Genomic DNA, 16,501 nt, shown 5'->3' on the forward strand with positions numbered 1-16,501 from the left:
GAGAGAGAGAGAGACATAAAACAAAAGCAAATACAATTAACAAAATCGGTAAATGATTAGAAAGAGGAAAAGAAAAAGGGGAGGTGGGTAGGTTATATTCTCAGTTAATTTGGTTAGATTGATAGGTGCAACACTCAAAACAGTAGCATAGACAATAAAGACTAATAACAGTAACAACAATTAAATAAAAGCAGCTTGCCCCTAGTTTGAAATGCAGACTCTGTGTCATCGATTTGTTGTTATGAACCTGATTAGGGCGACAAGCAACTGCAAGTTCTCAGCACCCAATTTGACATTCATCTTTTTTTTGTCCAACCGACAGTACAAAGACATTTAAATTAATAAAACAAGGACAAATAAATGGCTTAAATGATGATCAAAACTGTAGGTGATAGATTAATTTTTTAAAGTTCCTCCAGAGCTGTGTATGACAAACAGAGAAATCCTCTGTGACTAATAAACTTATCTTGATGTGTAAAATCTGTAAAGTACCCCATTAATTATTCATCAAATTGCATCCAACAATACAGAAAAACAAAGTTTACCTACAAGAAGAGCTGCAACGATCAATTTGACAATCGCAGAAGCAACTAACTTTATGATTTAGTCACTTTTCACCAAATATTTTCACAAAACTCTGCAATTTTCAGCCTTACAAATAGGAACGTTGATTGTTTTATACCACAGATAAAGAAAATATCTAAGTTTTAGACTGCTGGGCGAACAAAATTAGACATCTGAAGATGTCACCTTGTTACAGGTGCAAACTGCAACTTCCAAATTTGGACGATAAGATTTACGAGAAGCAAGTGAAGGCATCAGCGTTTATTTCCATTATTAGGAAACACAGGTGTGTCAAAACGGCACTGATTTGGCAAAGCATTCGTTCACAGTAATGTCATTTACAGACACTTACGTAGGGCCAGTTGGTGGATACATTCCAGTCCTACAGTCTTCTGCATACTGCAAACAAATGAAAATAAAAGTAGTACATCACAGAGTCGATTATTTGTGTGTGAATTCAAAGAGAACATATCAGTACAGCTCAATGCAATTATTCAACGCATTCTGTCTTTGTCATCTTCGTCTGTTAAGGACACTGAAACATCACTTACCGGTGGTTTAAACTGTGTCGACGTAACGGAGAATAAAGCCGCTAAAACAAGAAAAACACAACGCCCCATTTTCAGACAACTTCGCCAAAATCTTTCTCCGTTCAGCGTCAGTTTGTTACCTGAAGTTTACTACGGAAGCTCCGACAGGCAGTGTTTATACCTCGTGACGGCGGCGAGCGAACATTTATGACAAGAGGGGGGGAAACAAAGCTATCGAAAGGAAATAAAACATTTTCTACACAAATACATGTCACCCGAGCCACGTTACATGGTTGAGATGTAAAACTGAGCAATCCCGTTTTTGTTGTTTGCAACAAAGGCGACCGGCTCGGACAAAATAATTAACAAAGTGAAACAAAACACGCCGCAGCCAATGGTCGTTTCCATACGGAAGTGAAAATACGTAACATGACCACTCATATGACTTGGTGACTTTATGTCATCACGTGACACCATCTGTTTTAAAGTGATTTGATTTGATTTATTCTTTCAAGCATGCAGAACAAATGACATCAACACACACACATAATTACACAAATCCAACCAATGCTAATCCATTATCAATTTGCTTATACCTAGTACATGCTTGAATGAAGTAGGAAGAAGTCAGACTTATCCAGTCCTACCCCATAACATCATCTTATACAAAAAATTTCATGCATCATTGGCTGCAAGCAGTATCTCTACATAGGTAATTCTCTTCTTCACCAAACAAGTAATACACAGAAAATTTAAAACAGAGTGTTTCCTTCATGCATTCTTGATTAAATCTCTTATTCTTGCATACATCTTGAATGACACATACATTTATATTTATATGTGTCTAATACATTTGTTTTGCTCCGGCGGACTAACGTTACATTGGGTTTAAGTATCTGTTAAATAGCACACGGTGGCGAGAAACAATTAAGCACAGTACACCATTAAAGATTAAATCAAATCAAATCAAATGTACTTGAATATTTAATGATATATTTCATTTATTGTACTTTATATCGCTACTTCAGCACATTTCCGGAATATAACCTATTTTTAATCCACTACACTTCATCTGGCAGCTGCAGTTACTAGTTACTTTGCAGAATAAGAATTTTGGCTGAAAACACAGGATCTTTCTAAAAATAACACACTGTTAAGGCTACCTACCAAGTAATTTTAACTTGTGCAGGAATTCGTTTTTGTTTACTTTTCTACCAAATCATCTCATGACCCTCTGGGGTGAGCCTGGACGAAGACACCGAACTGTATAGGAAGTCAATAATCAAAATATACATATATCAGTCAGCAGAGCCATTTTCCCAGAGAACAAAAACTTTTAACTTTGGAGAATTATACATTTCTTCTGCTAATATATATGTTTAATTCTGTGGGATTTTGAATTGACTTTTATATAGTTTTACTGGTGCTTTGAGTACATCTTCCATGACTGATACAAATATTCATACACACATACAGTACATGAGCAGCATTAAGATGCAACTCATGACCTTTTAATTTAAGATTTAATCTGTTGATTATTTCTCAATCAACTGATTATTCATTTGGTCTATAAAATGCAAGAAAGTAGCAAAGACATTACATCACATATTCCCTCAGCCTAAATGTGATATCCATTAAACACCGTGTCTTGTTTGACCAATAATCTAAAATCCAAAGACGTTACACAAGACAAAGAAAAGCAGTGAACCCTGAGAAGCTGGGACTAGGGAATGGTTGGCACACTTGTTAGAAAAGACAAGTCAAACACTTTAAATCAGTGGTGTGTTCATGTTTCAGCATGACAACATGCATAAAGGCAGAGCCACAGAGAAACTGTTCTCAGTTTGGGGTGGAGGATTCTGAGTGGTCTGCACAGACCTCTGACCCCATCCAAGACTTCTGGGATGAACTGGAACCCCAGATTTGAGCTGGCCACATTGCCCTAAGATCAGTACCTAATCCCACCAATAATCCTGTGGCTGAATGGGAGCAAATCTCTGCAGTCAGGCTCCTAAATCCTGTGGAAAGCTTTTCCAGAGTGGAGGCTGTTACAGCAGCAGATTAATGCCCATGGCTTTGGAAAGAGATGATGAAGAGTCACATAAGTGTAATGTTCAAGTGTTGACATAGGTTTGTGTACAATGGAAAATAAAGTGGAGAGTAAAACACATCATTTAAGTTATCCCCACATCCTTTACTTAAATTACTGTAAATTAACGTGTGATTTTTGGGCACAAGTTTCATCTTCTGTACATAAACACAGGGCAAACACCACACTAGTTAATGATTTACATTGAACAAACCAGTGGGTCTGGAATTCACCACAAATAATCAAATTGGCTGCAGGAAATAAAAACAAACCAGGAAAACTGAGCATGACAAAACAGACCAGGTAATGTTTATTAAAAAAATAAAAACAAAAAGGACATTTAATGTCAAATTAAAAGGCCAAATTCCTGAAATCAATATGTTATCAAAGGAGGCCGTGATCTACAAAGTTGTCTTCACTTGCAGTACCTGTCTGCTTTCATCTTGCTTCTCCTGTAATGAAAACAAATTGGTGACATGTTAGTCACAGTATGGATGTAGAATACTCAATGTGTATTCCCAAAACTAAATTACATTGAACTTTAAATCAAACATACTCCAATATATTTTACTATATTAGAAAAATAACTAGTAATAATAATAATAATAATAACTAGAAGCAAGAAAATGCAGCTCTGTGAGGTGCTTCTGCTGACACACGTGATATTTATCTGTTGTAATGACAGCACGAGGCTGCCTGCACTGCCTGCCCATGAACTTTCACAAGTTCAACAAGTTAACACATCTGTAATACTGCAATGCAAGCACATATGAAACAACAGATACAAACACATTAATAGATGTTGGTTCTACTGCAGCGTGTTAGACTTTTATATACATAACCTTTGAGTCTGTGTTTGGATTTTAAATGTCACCCTTTTAATCGGGTGCATGAACACAAAAACAATCTTTGGTGTAGTTTTAGCACTAATTTAAATGATTTTTTTTCCAGTCAAAATACAACATTTAATAACCTGTTTTTGAGAGGAAAGAACTTAAAGGAGTGAGTACAAAGGAATGTGTAACTGGAGTTTAACAATAAATAAATGAGTCTGTTGTCACACCTGTCGAGCAAAGCTTCATGAAACTTCCCATCCATTCTGGCTTTCTTCAGCGTAGAAGAGTCTTCCTCATTAATCCTGAGCTGCCGATCCTGAAAACTCTGAAACTTCTTCCTGTAATTAACACAGAAACATAAGATTACAAAAGCATGTGCAAAGACACGACAGCCACATACACAGACTCTCCGTCAAATCTACTGACATTTTCGCCCGTTATCCTTCGCTTATGACAACTGAAACTGAGGCCCTCGGCAGCAAAACCCAAAAAGAAATCTAGGTAATAAGCTCAAGCGTTGACCAAAGCAGAGAATTTAGATGTTGACAGTGGCAGCCAAGTAGCAACAGGTTGAGTGGCTAAGCCTGTACAGTACTCATGTTTAAATATTCAGCTAAGGCAGAAGTACTTTATGAAGATAACAGAGGAATTTGCTATTTAAGGGCAAACATTTTTTAAATGTCTCTACTATTCAAGTTTGGACACATTCCCATGTAATCCAACAGGAACGTGAGTCCAAACAAACAGTTTCAGTCTAATTTATACATGTCACATTGCCGTTACTGCATCAAGGCAACAATGAAATGTGATCAGTTGTGAGCATTTTCCTCTTAGTACGATACTTCCTGAATATTTCCCCTAAAAAGTAGACAGAACACTTTAATCTGTTTCATTGTAAAACTACTTCACCAATATCATTAAATATCTTGCACAACAGTGCTATGAACAACCCCTTTAACATTTAGGTTTTTTTCTCTGCCTGTTTTATGATCCTCAAGCTGAACTCCATCCTAAAAGGCATTTCACTAAACTCTACATCAAGACACAGGCTCAAGGGCAGCCATTATCCACATGTCAACATGATGAGTCGATTCCCCCGGCATTCATCTAAAACAAATAATAGAGTGAAAACACAAGCCGAAGCATGACAAGCAAAAAAACAGATTCGGACATATTGCCTGGAACTTAATAGGCCACAGTATATATAACACATGCAACATCGGAAGCTAAAGTGCGGCGTCGCGCGCTTTCTCATCCCGCTCTTAACAGCAGACCATCAACTGAATCTTTAAATGTACAGGCCTGATGAGGCGGTAACTTAACAGCACGATCTCCCACCCAGAGATGTGATTTTGAAATCATCGTATTCTCCCTCAATCACAGTAAAGTGCCATAACGTCCATTTCAGAGGACGCTGCACAGTTTAGTGCTCAGGCTGTAAAATGTCAAGCTGTAGTGAACAAGTATAATTAATGTGACAACAACTTAAAGGGGAAAGGTCCACTTAAAGGTACTCTCAAAATCTGAGACAAGAGAAAAACAGAAAAGATGTACAATATGCACAACACTGCCAGTAAGTTTTACAAGTCATGTTGCTGGATCGTATGGCACATGGAAGCTGGATGTGTTACTGAGTGAAATCGCTCCAGACCTTTTGATGACCTGCAGGTCTCCCTGTTTAACTTGTTTTAAACTCCAACAAGATAAAACGTGTGCATTTAACAAGAGCAGTGATGTTCCCAGCAATAGCCAAGCTGTAAATGGAGATCTGAATAATGCAGTCTAGAGCTATAAAACGGTTATGTAGGTAGGCAGCGTGGGGTCTATGCATGCATTGTGAAGTTAAATTCAAGACCTTTTTAATACATTTTAAGACCTGAACTCCACAACTCGCATCTATATAACTTGCACTTCCCCATTAGAGTTTTTAGTTTATGTAAGGTCAGTTTAACACAGAGTTGTTAAACTTACAGCAGCCTGTGGGACAGTGAGTGCACAAAATGTTGGACCTTTTCAGGGCACGACAAATTCAGCCTGGATTCCACCAGATGCAGGTCAGAGACACTGTGTCTACAAAGGATTCCACAAGCTGTGTGGCTGCGCAGTATAAATAAATAGATTCACACAAACCTTTACCATACAAACTCTGAATAAACAGGCTGTTCACATAGCTACAAACTTTAATACCTCTTAAAATAGTGACTAAAGCTTTTTAAACTGGTTTATTGCCTTTTAAAACTTTTTAAGACACCGCGGAAAACCGGCAGCAAATTGTCCTACAAAACTCATGTTGAACATCTTGCTTAACAACTGTATGTATGGACAACCCGCAAACACAATGCCTCTGGCCACAGCTGTCGCCGGCGCGGACAGAAGCATGAAGGAAAAAACATACACAGGAGCTTCTATTTTTCTGGTCCATCTGTGTATTTAACATACATTAACTTACAACAGCAGCCCGGCATGTCTCACATGGGTGAAATAACCTCTGATTGGCTCTTAAAACTGAACCAAGCACAACAGTTTAACTTAAAAGCTGCAGAACATCCAACTCCAGACCGTGGTTTCATTTGTTTTTTAGTGAACTGCCTGTATAGAGCCAGCACTGAAGTTACACACAGTGGCAGATACGTACACATAATTGACCTCGCAGGACTTCACATTGCCCCTGTCCTCATCTGCAATGTCATCTTTACGCTTGACCTCTCGTTCTGCACTTGATCGGATCTGTTCATCATCCAGGAGAAAAAAAAAAATAAACAGAGAGAAGTTGCGCATTAAATATCAATACCTTGAACCCCCTGAAGTGAAGGTCACAAATATTTTTCTCCTCTGCTCTCAAGAGTCAGTATCTGTTGTAATGACAGCACGAGGCTGCCTGCACTGCCTGCCCATGAACTTTCACAAGTTCAACAAGTTAACACATCTGTAATACTGCAATGCAAGCACATATGAAACAACAGATACAAACACATTAATAGATGTTGGTTCTACTGCAGCGTGTTAGACTTTTATATACATAACCTTTGAGTCTGTGTTTGGATTTTAAATGTCACCCTTTTAATCGGGTGCATGAACACAAAAACAATCTTTGGTGTAGTTTTAGCACTAATTTAAATGATTTTTTTTCCAGTCAAAATACAACATTTAATAACCTGTTTTTGAGAGGAAAGAACTTAAAGGAGTGAGTACAAAGGAATGTGTAACTGGAGTTTAACAATAAATAAATGAGTCTGTTGTCACACCTGTCGAGCAAAGCTTCATGAAACTTCCCATCCATTCTGGCTTTCTTCAGCGTAGAAGAGTCTTCCTCATTAATCCTGAGCTGCCGATCCTGAAAACTCTGAAACTTCTTCCTGTAATTAACACAGAAACATAAGATTACAAAAGCATGTGCAAAGACACGACAGCCACATACACAGACTCTCCGTCAAATCTACTGACATTTTCGCCCGTTATCCTTTGCTTATGACAACTGAAACTGAGGCCCTCGGCAGCAAAACCCAAAAAGAAATCTAGGTAATAAGCTCAAGCGTTGACCAAAGCAGAGAATTTAGATGTTGACAGTGGCAGCCAAGTAGCAACAGGTTGAGTGGCTAAGCCTGTACAGTACTCATGTTTAAATATTCAGCTAAGGCAGAAGTACTTTATGAAGATAACAGAGGAATTTGCTATTTAAGGCAAACATTTTTTAAATGTCTCTACTATTCAAGTTTGGACACATTCCCATGTAATCCAACAGGAACGTGAGTCCAAACAAACAGTTTCAGTCTAATTTATACATGTCACATTGCCGTTACTGCATCAAGGCAACAATGAAATGTGATCAGTTGTGAGCATTTTCCTCTTAGTACGATACTTCCTGAATATTTCCCCTAAAAAGTAGACAGAACACTTTAATCTGTTTCATTGTAAAACTACTTCACCAATATCATTAAATATCTTGCACAACAGTGCTATGAACAACCCCTTTAACATTTAGGTTTTTTTCTCTGCCTGTTTTATGATCCTCAAGCTGAACTCCATCCTAAAAGGCATTTCACTAAACTCTACATCAAGACACAGGCTCAAGGGCAGCCATTATCCACATGTCAACATGATGAGTCGATTCCCCCGGCATTCATCTAAAACAAATAATAGAGTGAAAACACAAGCCGAAGCATGACAAGCAAAAAAACAGATTCGGACATATTGCCTGGAACTTAATAGGCCACAGTATATATAACACATGCAACATCGGAAGCTAAAGTGCGGCGTTGCGCGCTTTCTCATCCCGCTCTTAACAGCAGACCATCAACTGAATCTTTAAATGTACAGGCCTGATGAGGCGGTAACTTAACAGCACGATCTCCCACCCAGAGATGTGATTTTGAAATCATCGTATTCTCCCTCAATCACAGTAAAGTGCCATAACGTCCATTTCAGAGGACGCTGCACAGTTTAGTGCTCAGGCTGTAAAATGTCAAGCTGTAGTGAACAAGTATAATTAATGTGACAACAACTTAAAGGGGAAAGGTCCACTTAAAGGTACTCTCAAAATCTGAGACAAGAGAAAAACAGAAAAGATGTACAATATGCACAACACTGCCAGTAAGTTTTACAAGTCATGTTGCTGGATCGTATGGCACATGGAAGCTGGATGTGTTACTGAGTGAAATCGCTCCAGACCTTTTGATGACCTGCAGGTCTCCCTGTTTAACTTGTTTTAAACTCCAACAAGATAAAACGTGTGCATTTAACAAGAGCAGTGATGTTCCCAGCAATAGCCAAGCTGTAAATGGAGATCTGAATAATGCAGTCTAGAGCTATAAAACGGTTATGTAGGTAGGCAGCGTGGGGTCTATGCATGCATTGTGAAGTTAAATTCAAGACCTTTTTAATACATTTTAAGACCTGAACTCCACAACTCGCATCTATATAACTTGCACTTCCCCATTAGAGTTTTTAGTTTATGTAAGGTCAGTTTAACACAGAGTTGTTAAACTTACAGCAGCCTGTGGGACAGTGAGTGCACAAAATGTTGGACCTTTTCAGGGGACGACAAATTCAGCCTGGATTCCACCAGATGCAGGTCAGAGACACTGTGTCTACAAAGGATTCCACAAGCTGTGTGGCTGCGCAGTATAAATAAATAGATTCACACAAACCTTTACCATACAAACTCTGAATAAACAGGCTGTTCACATAGCTACAAACTTTAATACCTCTTAAAATAGTGACTAAAGCTTTTTAAACTGGTTTATTGCCTTTTAAAACTTTTTAAGACACCGCGGAAAACCGGCAGCAAATTGTCCTACAAAACTCATGTTGAACATCTTGCTTAACAACTGTATGTATGGACAACCCGCAAACACAATGCCTCTGGCCACAGCTGTCACCGGCGCGGACAGAAGCATGAAGGAAAAAACATACACAGGAGCTTCTATTTTTCTGGTCCATCTGTGTATTTAACATACATTAACTTACAACAGCAGCCCGGCATGTCTCACATGGGTGAAATAACCTCTGATTGGCTCTTAAAACTGAACCAAGCACAACAGTTTAACTTAAAAGCTGCAGAACATCCAACTCCAGACCGTGGTTTCATTTGTTTTTTAGTGAACTGCCTGTATAGAGCCAGCACTGAAGTTACACACAGTGGCAGATACGTACACATAATTGACCTCGCAGGACTTCACATTGCCCCTGTCCTCATCTGCAATGTCATCTTTACGCTTGACCTCTCGTTCTGCACTTGATCGGATCTGTTCATCATCCAGGAGAAAAAAAAAAATAAACAGAGAGAAGTTGCGCATTAAATATCAATACCTTGAACCCCCTGAAGTGAAGGTCACAAATATTTTTCTCCTCTGCTCTCAAGAGTCAGGTCCCTACAGAGATTGCATACTTAAAACGAAAAGATTAACATGCAACCTTGTGGAAGTAACACAATTTACACATCACCTTCACCATCTCGCCATCCCCTGCCATCTTGCTCTTGGCCACGATGTCACCACTCTCACTGTAAGAGATGAAACAGCTATTTGCTGCCAGGAGAGCCATTTTACCCTGAGGCAGAACAGAAAGAAAACAGAGGAAGAGGCAGTAGATTAGATAGAATTGCAGTGGGATTGGTTGTTGTGACAGGCATGAAAGGTTGCCTGATATTTGATGTAAAAGAGCCTCAAGGTTGTGCAAGGCAGGTTATTTATGGGCTCAACAAAGCAGCGAAGCGAGCAATGCGCTACAGTGATAAGGTGGATGCATTCTGAATAATAAATCAGTTGTTCATGGCTACAGTTAAGTGCCATCTCTCATGGGCTAAACTCTAATCAGCCACATGGAGAGCTGTGAAAGGCAGGAAAAAACAAGTAACTGCAAAACAAAGTACTGTATATGTATATGCTGGAAAACCTACTAAAGTGATTAATCAATTATCAATATAGACACCAATTAATTTTCTGATGATCATCTAATTGATTAATCAATAAACTGCTTCAGCTCTACTTGTAACACAACCTGGCACACACAGTATTGGTTACATCTGACTTGTTACAAGATGCTTTATGCAGTGTCCAACTCCTGCCTTACATAACTGCTGTGTTTATGTTTGTGTCATATTTCTGTCTTGCTGCAAGTTTGTTCTCTGCCTGGACTATTGCATTGGTAGGACACTGATGTTAACACAGTGTTAAAACATTTTGCACTTTAATGGCTAATGACAACTTCGTGTTGCCTTTAGTTACCACTTAGAAAAACATGAACACATTTTGATAGCACTTTAAAAAATGAATTTAACCAAAATATCTTTTCAGACTACAAAGCCACACATTAAAGGCACTCTGCTACAGTGGGTCTGAAACGCTTACTGGTGGTCACCACAACAATGAAGACAACTCTAAACTAAACTATAACATAACAGTTTTTTAATCAAGATGCCTTCAGTAGTTAGTCGACATCCCATTCCTTTCTAGTAAGGTCCGTTAAAGGCATCACATAGTAGGGAAATAATCACATGGAATTGAAAAAGAGAGAGGGTTAGATATGGACAGCACTGGCTGCGACATCTTTCAGAGGTCTGGGATGGGACAAGGAGAAATAAACAGCAATCTAGTAAGATTGGGGGAAAAAGTCACTCACGTGTCACCCTTAGCTTATTGTCTGAGCTTAAATAGCATTTTTATTGACCAAAATAGATTAGCATGATCAAAATTAGGAGAAGAAACATGAAGATTTACTCACTTCCTGGAAGACTGGTTCCCATTGTTCCCTGGGGCCAATGGCATCAGAGCGCCCCACCACCAAACCCTCAGAGTTAATACCCAGGTACTTGCCATATCCAGACTTCAAGGCTATTCTGTAACACCAGAAGTCATGAAGTGAAAATCTTTCCAGGCACTGGCCTCTAAGGTTCAAACACATTGGATTCTCCTAGAGGATGTTTTTTTTCTGAGCACAAAAAGCTTAACATTAGTAGAGCACGACTCTGAGCTCAACACCCTGTAACTAACACATAAGAAACCACTTCACAGCAGGCAGGACTTTCAAGGAAGGAAGCATAAATCACTTGTGTACATCTCAACAATATAAACAGATCCTTCAAATTAAACGCTGATGGCGGGTAATAAATCTGCTGGTGAAGGATTGTCTGTGAATGTAAATACAATATGCAGTTTGTACTCACCGTGCGTCTGAGACCTTGACGGCAGTAAACTGCTCTGGAGGGTCTGGTCCTTCATCATCTGAAACATATACAACAATATTTAACTTGTTTAATTGCTAGTACTGCTTTTCAAAGTGCTACATACTGTACAGTGTCATTTTAGATTTGTTTTTAATCCCATGCTGTTGTTCAGATTTATTTAATGATGGTTTGATGATCTTTTTGATTTCTCAAATTTTATCCTTATTCTTTATTTTATAAGTCTCATGTTCGCCTTTACTGTCCTGGGTGGCAAGACAACGGCTGAGTTGATGACCTGCAAATTCTGGGCATGGATCTTTCAGTTTTTGACAGAAAACTCTTGCCACACTCTTGTACTGTTTAATTAATACAGTGCACCTATCATGTGCCGTTATTAAAATGCGCATCACTCCTTTTCACATTCTTAAGACCTGCTTCATGTTTTACTTATGCATCCTTGTAATTAATAATGCAAAACCCTCTGGCTATTCCGTGATGTGCTGATCTGGGTCCGGTACACCAACACAACCATCTAGAATAGCTGTGTTGTGTTTAAATACTTTATTTCATACTGAGGCCTCCTGGGTTCCTCATGATTCTGTGCGACTGGAATCTGCCTGTGATTAGGCCACTTCCTAACCTTTACAATAAATCAAAGCTACGTGTGATCTGTAGTGCGCCACACAGGCATCTGGTGAAGGAAGAGCAAAGTAAGCCAGACATTACCAAGGGGAGCATTAATAAAGCAGAGGCAAAATGTGACATATGCAGTTTTTTCAAAAGGTTGATTATCTTGGAAATGTCAGACTGTGACCCGGTGAGTTGGCTAAGAGAACATCAGCTTGTGGTGTCTGTGCAGAACATCCTGTCAAGATGGGAAATCTGCAATCTCTCTTCCTCTACTGCTAGCTCGTGTCCTCTTTCATCTCCTAGAAATGAGCTTATGTGCATGCAGAGGATGAGGCCCCACTAAGGGAATTGGGATGTTTCAATCTCTCAGTCATATTCACTGGTTCTCACAGAATGTGGGGTGAATTAATTGTTAGTATTGTCTCTTTCAGAGCTGACTGTTTCGATGAGCACCACTCCCTCAGAAGTGCCTCAAGGCAGAAATGAGCGAAAACTCTGAATTAGCTCTGGTCCGTCCTGTTCAGCCTTTTCAGACTAGATTTACTACTTAAATAATCTGCTGCTTTGTGAACAGACAACAAAGCCCCCCTTCATCCCCCAGTGCCTGGAGCTTACAGTGAACATGACCTCAAAATTGAGTTTCACATTGGATGAAATACAGGACAGCTTACATCCCACCTGGTATATATAGATAGGTGTGTGTGTGTACATATATACATACATGAAAGGTATTCAGTTCACTTTACTCTTGACTTGAAAAAGGACCAAAATCTAATTCATTTATGAGATTAGTTGCCAATTCATTTTCTGCTGACCAACTACTCACCTGACAAATCACTGCAGTGACTGTTACAACTCCATAAAACAAAGACCCTAAAAAGTTACCTTGTCCATTTTAATTATACATTTATAGGATCATCAACTAGACAACAGCGTGTTTCAAAAAGGTGAGGCAATATGATCCTATTGTGATGATATGATTCAACTAAAATGTGATAGCCCTAATCTGAGTTCAGGGCAAAAACACACTCAGATTTACAAACATTGTGGTATGAATTAAGTTACAAACTTCTCAACTTGATTGGATCACTGGGTCGACTGTAAATGAGTCTCTTATTTGGAGCGCAACCAAAAGCTTGCAATAAGAACTATCAAAACGCCCAAGTAAGCAACCTAAAGCAGTAGAAGTTGCTGGCATCACACACTCAGCAGCTGTAGAAAATACTCAGACTGATATATACCAAGTATCACCTAAAATTAAAAAAAAAAAAAATCTACTCAGCTGAGAAAAGTAATCAACTGGAATAAAAGCCACAACAGCTAGATGAAGAAGGCGACTCCTCTAAAATAACTTGGTTAGAATTAACCTCAGCACATCATGTTACCTTTGTGTGGTGCACCGAGTGTGAAGAGCCCAGTATCAAGAGCATGGATATACGAGTTGTTCTGCATTTCTATGGCAACTGTTCCGGCAATCCCCCCAAAGCTGCTGATGGACCACCAACCACCTGATGAGAAGAAAGACCTGTGTCAAAAGGTGCAACAACACAAGGCATCGCTGTGTGCTGAAAGTCACAGCAACATTAGGGTACAATCTCGATTCTGAGCACATTTTTGGATAAAACTGTAGCTAGAAAACATGTGCTAGGAGTTAAGGATTTGCCAAAAAACGTTCACTCGGAGACTTACCCAATTACCTTGTATAACAGTGTAGCAAACATTACTTAAAGCTGGTGCTTTAAACTCAGTGACACAGAATCAGCAAAACTGCAACACAGCATTAGAACTTTCACTGTCAGTAGGTTCAGATGCTAGAGGAAGGTTCTTTATCAATTTGCATTATTGTAATTATATATTTAAAAGGTGTAATCTACGATCAAGACGCAAATACAATGATTGCCTTAAAGCAGAATCTGCCATCACTCTCAAATTAATTAAGAGGTCATACAGAGCCTATCTCTAGACAGCAACTCCACTGAAGTTATGGATATTTTTGGTTAAAGGGATTTTTACATCAGTTATCTAATTCTGATTGTAAACCCAGAAATCATCAGGCATGTTTGCAAATATTAGTATGTCATAAGTATGAAATACTGATTCTCTAGTGATGATTAATACATTTTTATTATGTATGTAACATTTCTGTGGTCGTAAAAAAATTGTGAATGTTAATCTTAGTTGACTTTTACATGCAAATCTCTTAGTTTCCTGTTATATTAAAAACATGATAAGTAACTCTTAAGTCTTCTAAATAATTTGGTGATGTCATAAGAAAAGAACGTTTGCTAAATTTTGCCACCCTGATCATTTCCACCATTTATACGACAGCAGGATATTGGGATATGAAATATTGTTAGTTCACCTGTACAATTATAGAAGTAAAATAGCTACACACACCAACAACATCAGGTTTTTCTTCTGCATCTGTAGCTTTTCTCTGCTTATCTTTGTGCTTCTTCTTTTTTCTGTTTGAAAAAACAAAAGAAAACAAAATATTATCATGTCAAAAATGTCAAACATATTCAGTCAGACTCTCAAGCTGGCAGGTCAATTTCTAGAAAAGTGAATATATTTTCCTTTAAATGCAACTATAAGAAATTTGTTTTTCAATTTGAGTGAACATTTTGGATACGAGCTGCAGGACCTTGAGAAATCATCGAGTCTGATTAGTTTTCATTAATTTTGTGCTGTTGCAATGTAAATTCACAACAAAATCTGATTTTTGGTTTTCCTTAAATCCCCATGCCTCATAACAACAAAGTGAACAACATGTTTAGTTTAGTTTTCCGTATTTAGGCTATTTGCAAATATTAACCAGACATAGTCAAATACTTTGGCATTAGATAGCTCTCGGTTGTGGTGCTGCTAAAGCTGCATTTATAGCAGCTGGCCCCTAACTGAATGATGCTAGCTTTTAGCATCTGCAAGCTAAGTATTGTGTTAAATTGTCAGCCGGTCTCAAACAACTGACTGAACTTGACAATCTGGAAAAAATATAAAATACAGTTGAACAGTAGTAAATTGGTGTTCTTCGTAACTTTATCGTTTTAGCCTTTGCTAATGTAGCTTAAGCTAGCACAGACTGCAGAAGCTCACTTAGCTTAGCAGTTATGAAAATGCAGACGGTAGCGATACGTAGTAACGTTACTAAATAAGATTTGTAAAAACGTACCCTTTGTCTCGACCTTTCAAAACTAGCCTAGTTGATTTTACACGTAAATACTCTGCCATTTTTTCGCCCAGCTTAGCTGTACTACGACTCGTCTAATAAACACAAGTACGGCGGCCGTGGAGGCACAACCTTATTCATACAGTTATCGAACGTTCAGCTTGAATAAAGAAACCTAAGAAATTTTACCAACCTAAACTCAGGTTACACCTAGGAGATTTAAATATCACCATATTCTCTGTGGTACAGACAGTGTTGTAAGAAAGTATCAGACCCTATAATTAAACAAATGCATTGGTATAACAATGTAAAAATAGTGACTTACAATTCTAGGCGAGGCAAGGTTGAAATTTATACTTAGAAGTAAAAGAGATTTAATGAGCAAAGTTATCTTAAGTGACCTGACTGGTAAACTGGTAAGCTGTCTTCGACAGGGATATTAAATTACATATTTCCACTTATGTATCATATTGTAAGCAGTGTTTTACTGTGCTAGATTTACAGTTGAAACCAATGGCTCCCAACTTAGGAGCTGGGCCTTTGTCAAGGATCACCAGATAAAACTGAGGGGTTGTGAGATGATTTATGGGAGAGGGAAGAGAGTGAAGAAAGTTCTGATACACAGAACTTTTCAGTTTTGTTTTATTTCCCCCTCTAATCTTTGCTGTGTGTGAATATTGGATCATCTGAAACTTCACCATGTGAGAACTCTAAACACGCAGTCTTCCTTAGTTAGTGTGAATTTAATAACCAACAGCCATGGTACTGCGAGTCTCCAGCACACAATATATCATTTCTCATTCTCATGGTTATCACAGTTTGTGTTCTGGAGTTACTGCCATGTACACAAATATTTTGTTTGCTGGGGTTGAACTGATTTTGGTTTGGCTGTGTCAATTTGTGACCAGATGAGAGTGAAAATACAGGTAAAGTGGAGGGGAAGGATGCAGGTAGACCTTGATAAGATGCACATACAATTTTTCCATAGGTGTTCATGTTTTGGGCGGCACAATGGGGCAG

At 38.5% G+C, this 16,501-nt stretch overlaps 3 protein-coding genes across 3 annotated transcripts in view; all 3 read right to left on the reverse strand.

The window, feature by feature from the left end:
- asah1b (N-acylsphingosine amidohydrolase (acid ceramidase) 1b) overlaps positions 1–1,521 on the reverse strand; it is an 11,663-nt gene extending 10,142 nt beyond the window's left edge. Inside the window, exons 1-2 of the mRNA XM_020620778.1 lie at positions 1,116–1,521; positions 917–963 (exon numbers count right to left, since the gene is read on the reverse strand). Of these exons, the coding sequence (XP_020476434.1) occupies positions 917–963; positions 1,116–1,184 (116 nt within the window). The 5' untranslated portion in view covers positions 1,185–1,521. The remainder of the gene's footprint in view (positions 1–916; positions 964–1,115) is intronic.
- Positions 1,522–1,879: 358 nt separating this feature from the next.
- LOC109972128 (protein FRG1-like) lies at positions 1,880–6,797 on the reverse strand. Its single transcript, XM_020620794.1, has 3 exons — positions 6,655–6,797; positions 4,247–4,357; positions 1,880–3,635 (listed from the first exon to the last, which is right to left on the reverse strand). The coding sequence occupies exons 1-3, from the start codon at positions 6,795–6,797 to the stop codon at positions 3,599–3,601; spliced, it is 291 nt and encodes a 96-aa protein (XP_020476450.1). The 3' UTR covers positions 1,880–3,598.
- A 340-nt stretch (positions 6,798–7,137) lies between these two features.
- On the reverse strand, positions 7,138–15,604 carry LOC109972129 (protein FRG1). Its single transcript, XM_020620795.1, has 8 exons — positions 15,485–15,604; positions 14,710–14,777; positions 13,698–13,820; positions 11,683–11,740; positions 11,241–11,355; positions 9,963–10,067; positions 9,672–9,763; positions 7,138–7,375 (listed from the first exon to the last, which is right to left on the reverse strand). Exons 1-8 carry the CDS (start codon positions 15,541–15,543, stop codon positions 7,153–7,155), a joined length of 843 nt encoding a protein of 280 aa, XP_020476451.1. The 5' UTR covers positions 15,544–15,604; the 3' UTR covers positions 7,138–7,152.
- Between the last annotated feature and the right edge of the window lie 897 nt (positions 15,605–16,501).

This window comes from Monopterus albus, unplaced genomic scaffold (assembly GCF_001952655.1).
Source record: "Monopterus albus unplaced genomic scaffold, M_albus_1.0 scaffold247.1, whole genome shotgun sequence".
NCBI lineage: Eukaryota > Metazoa > Chordata > Actinopteri > Synbranchiformes > Synbranchidae > Monopterus > Monopterus albus.

Coding starts and splice junctions, on each gene's coding strand:
- LOC109972129 (XM_020620795.1), bottom strand. CDS start 15,543: ATGGCAGAGTATTTACGTGTAAAATCAACTAGGCTAGTTTTGAAAGGT. Junction 11,356..11,682: donor GTCAAGGTCTCAGACGCACG/GTGAGTACAAAC, acceptor CTGGTGTTACAG/AATAGCCTTGAAGTCTGGAT. Junction 7,376..9,671: donor TCCTGCGAGGTCAATTATGT/GTACGTATCTGC, acceptor TGTTAATTACAG/GAAGAAGTTTCAGAGTTTTC.
- LOC109972128 (XM_020620794.1), bottom strand. CDS start 6,797: ATGCGCAACTTCTCTCTGTTTATTTTTTTTTTTCTCCTGGATGATGAA. Junction 4,358..6,654: donor TCCTGCGAGGTCAATTATGT/GTACGTATCTGC, acceptor TGTTAATTACAG/GAAGAAGTTTCAGAGTTTTC. Junction 3,636..4,246: donor CATGAAGCTTTGCTCGACAG/GTGTGACAACAG, acceptor TTTTCATTACAG/GAGAAGCAAGATGAAAGCAG.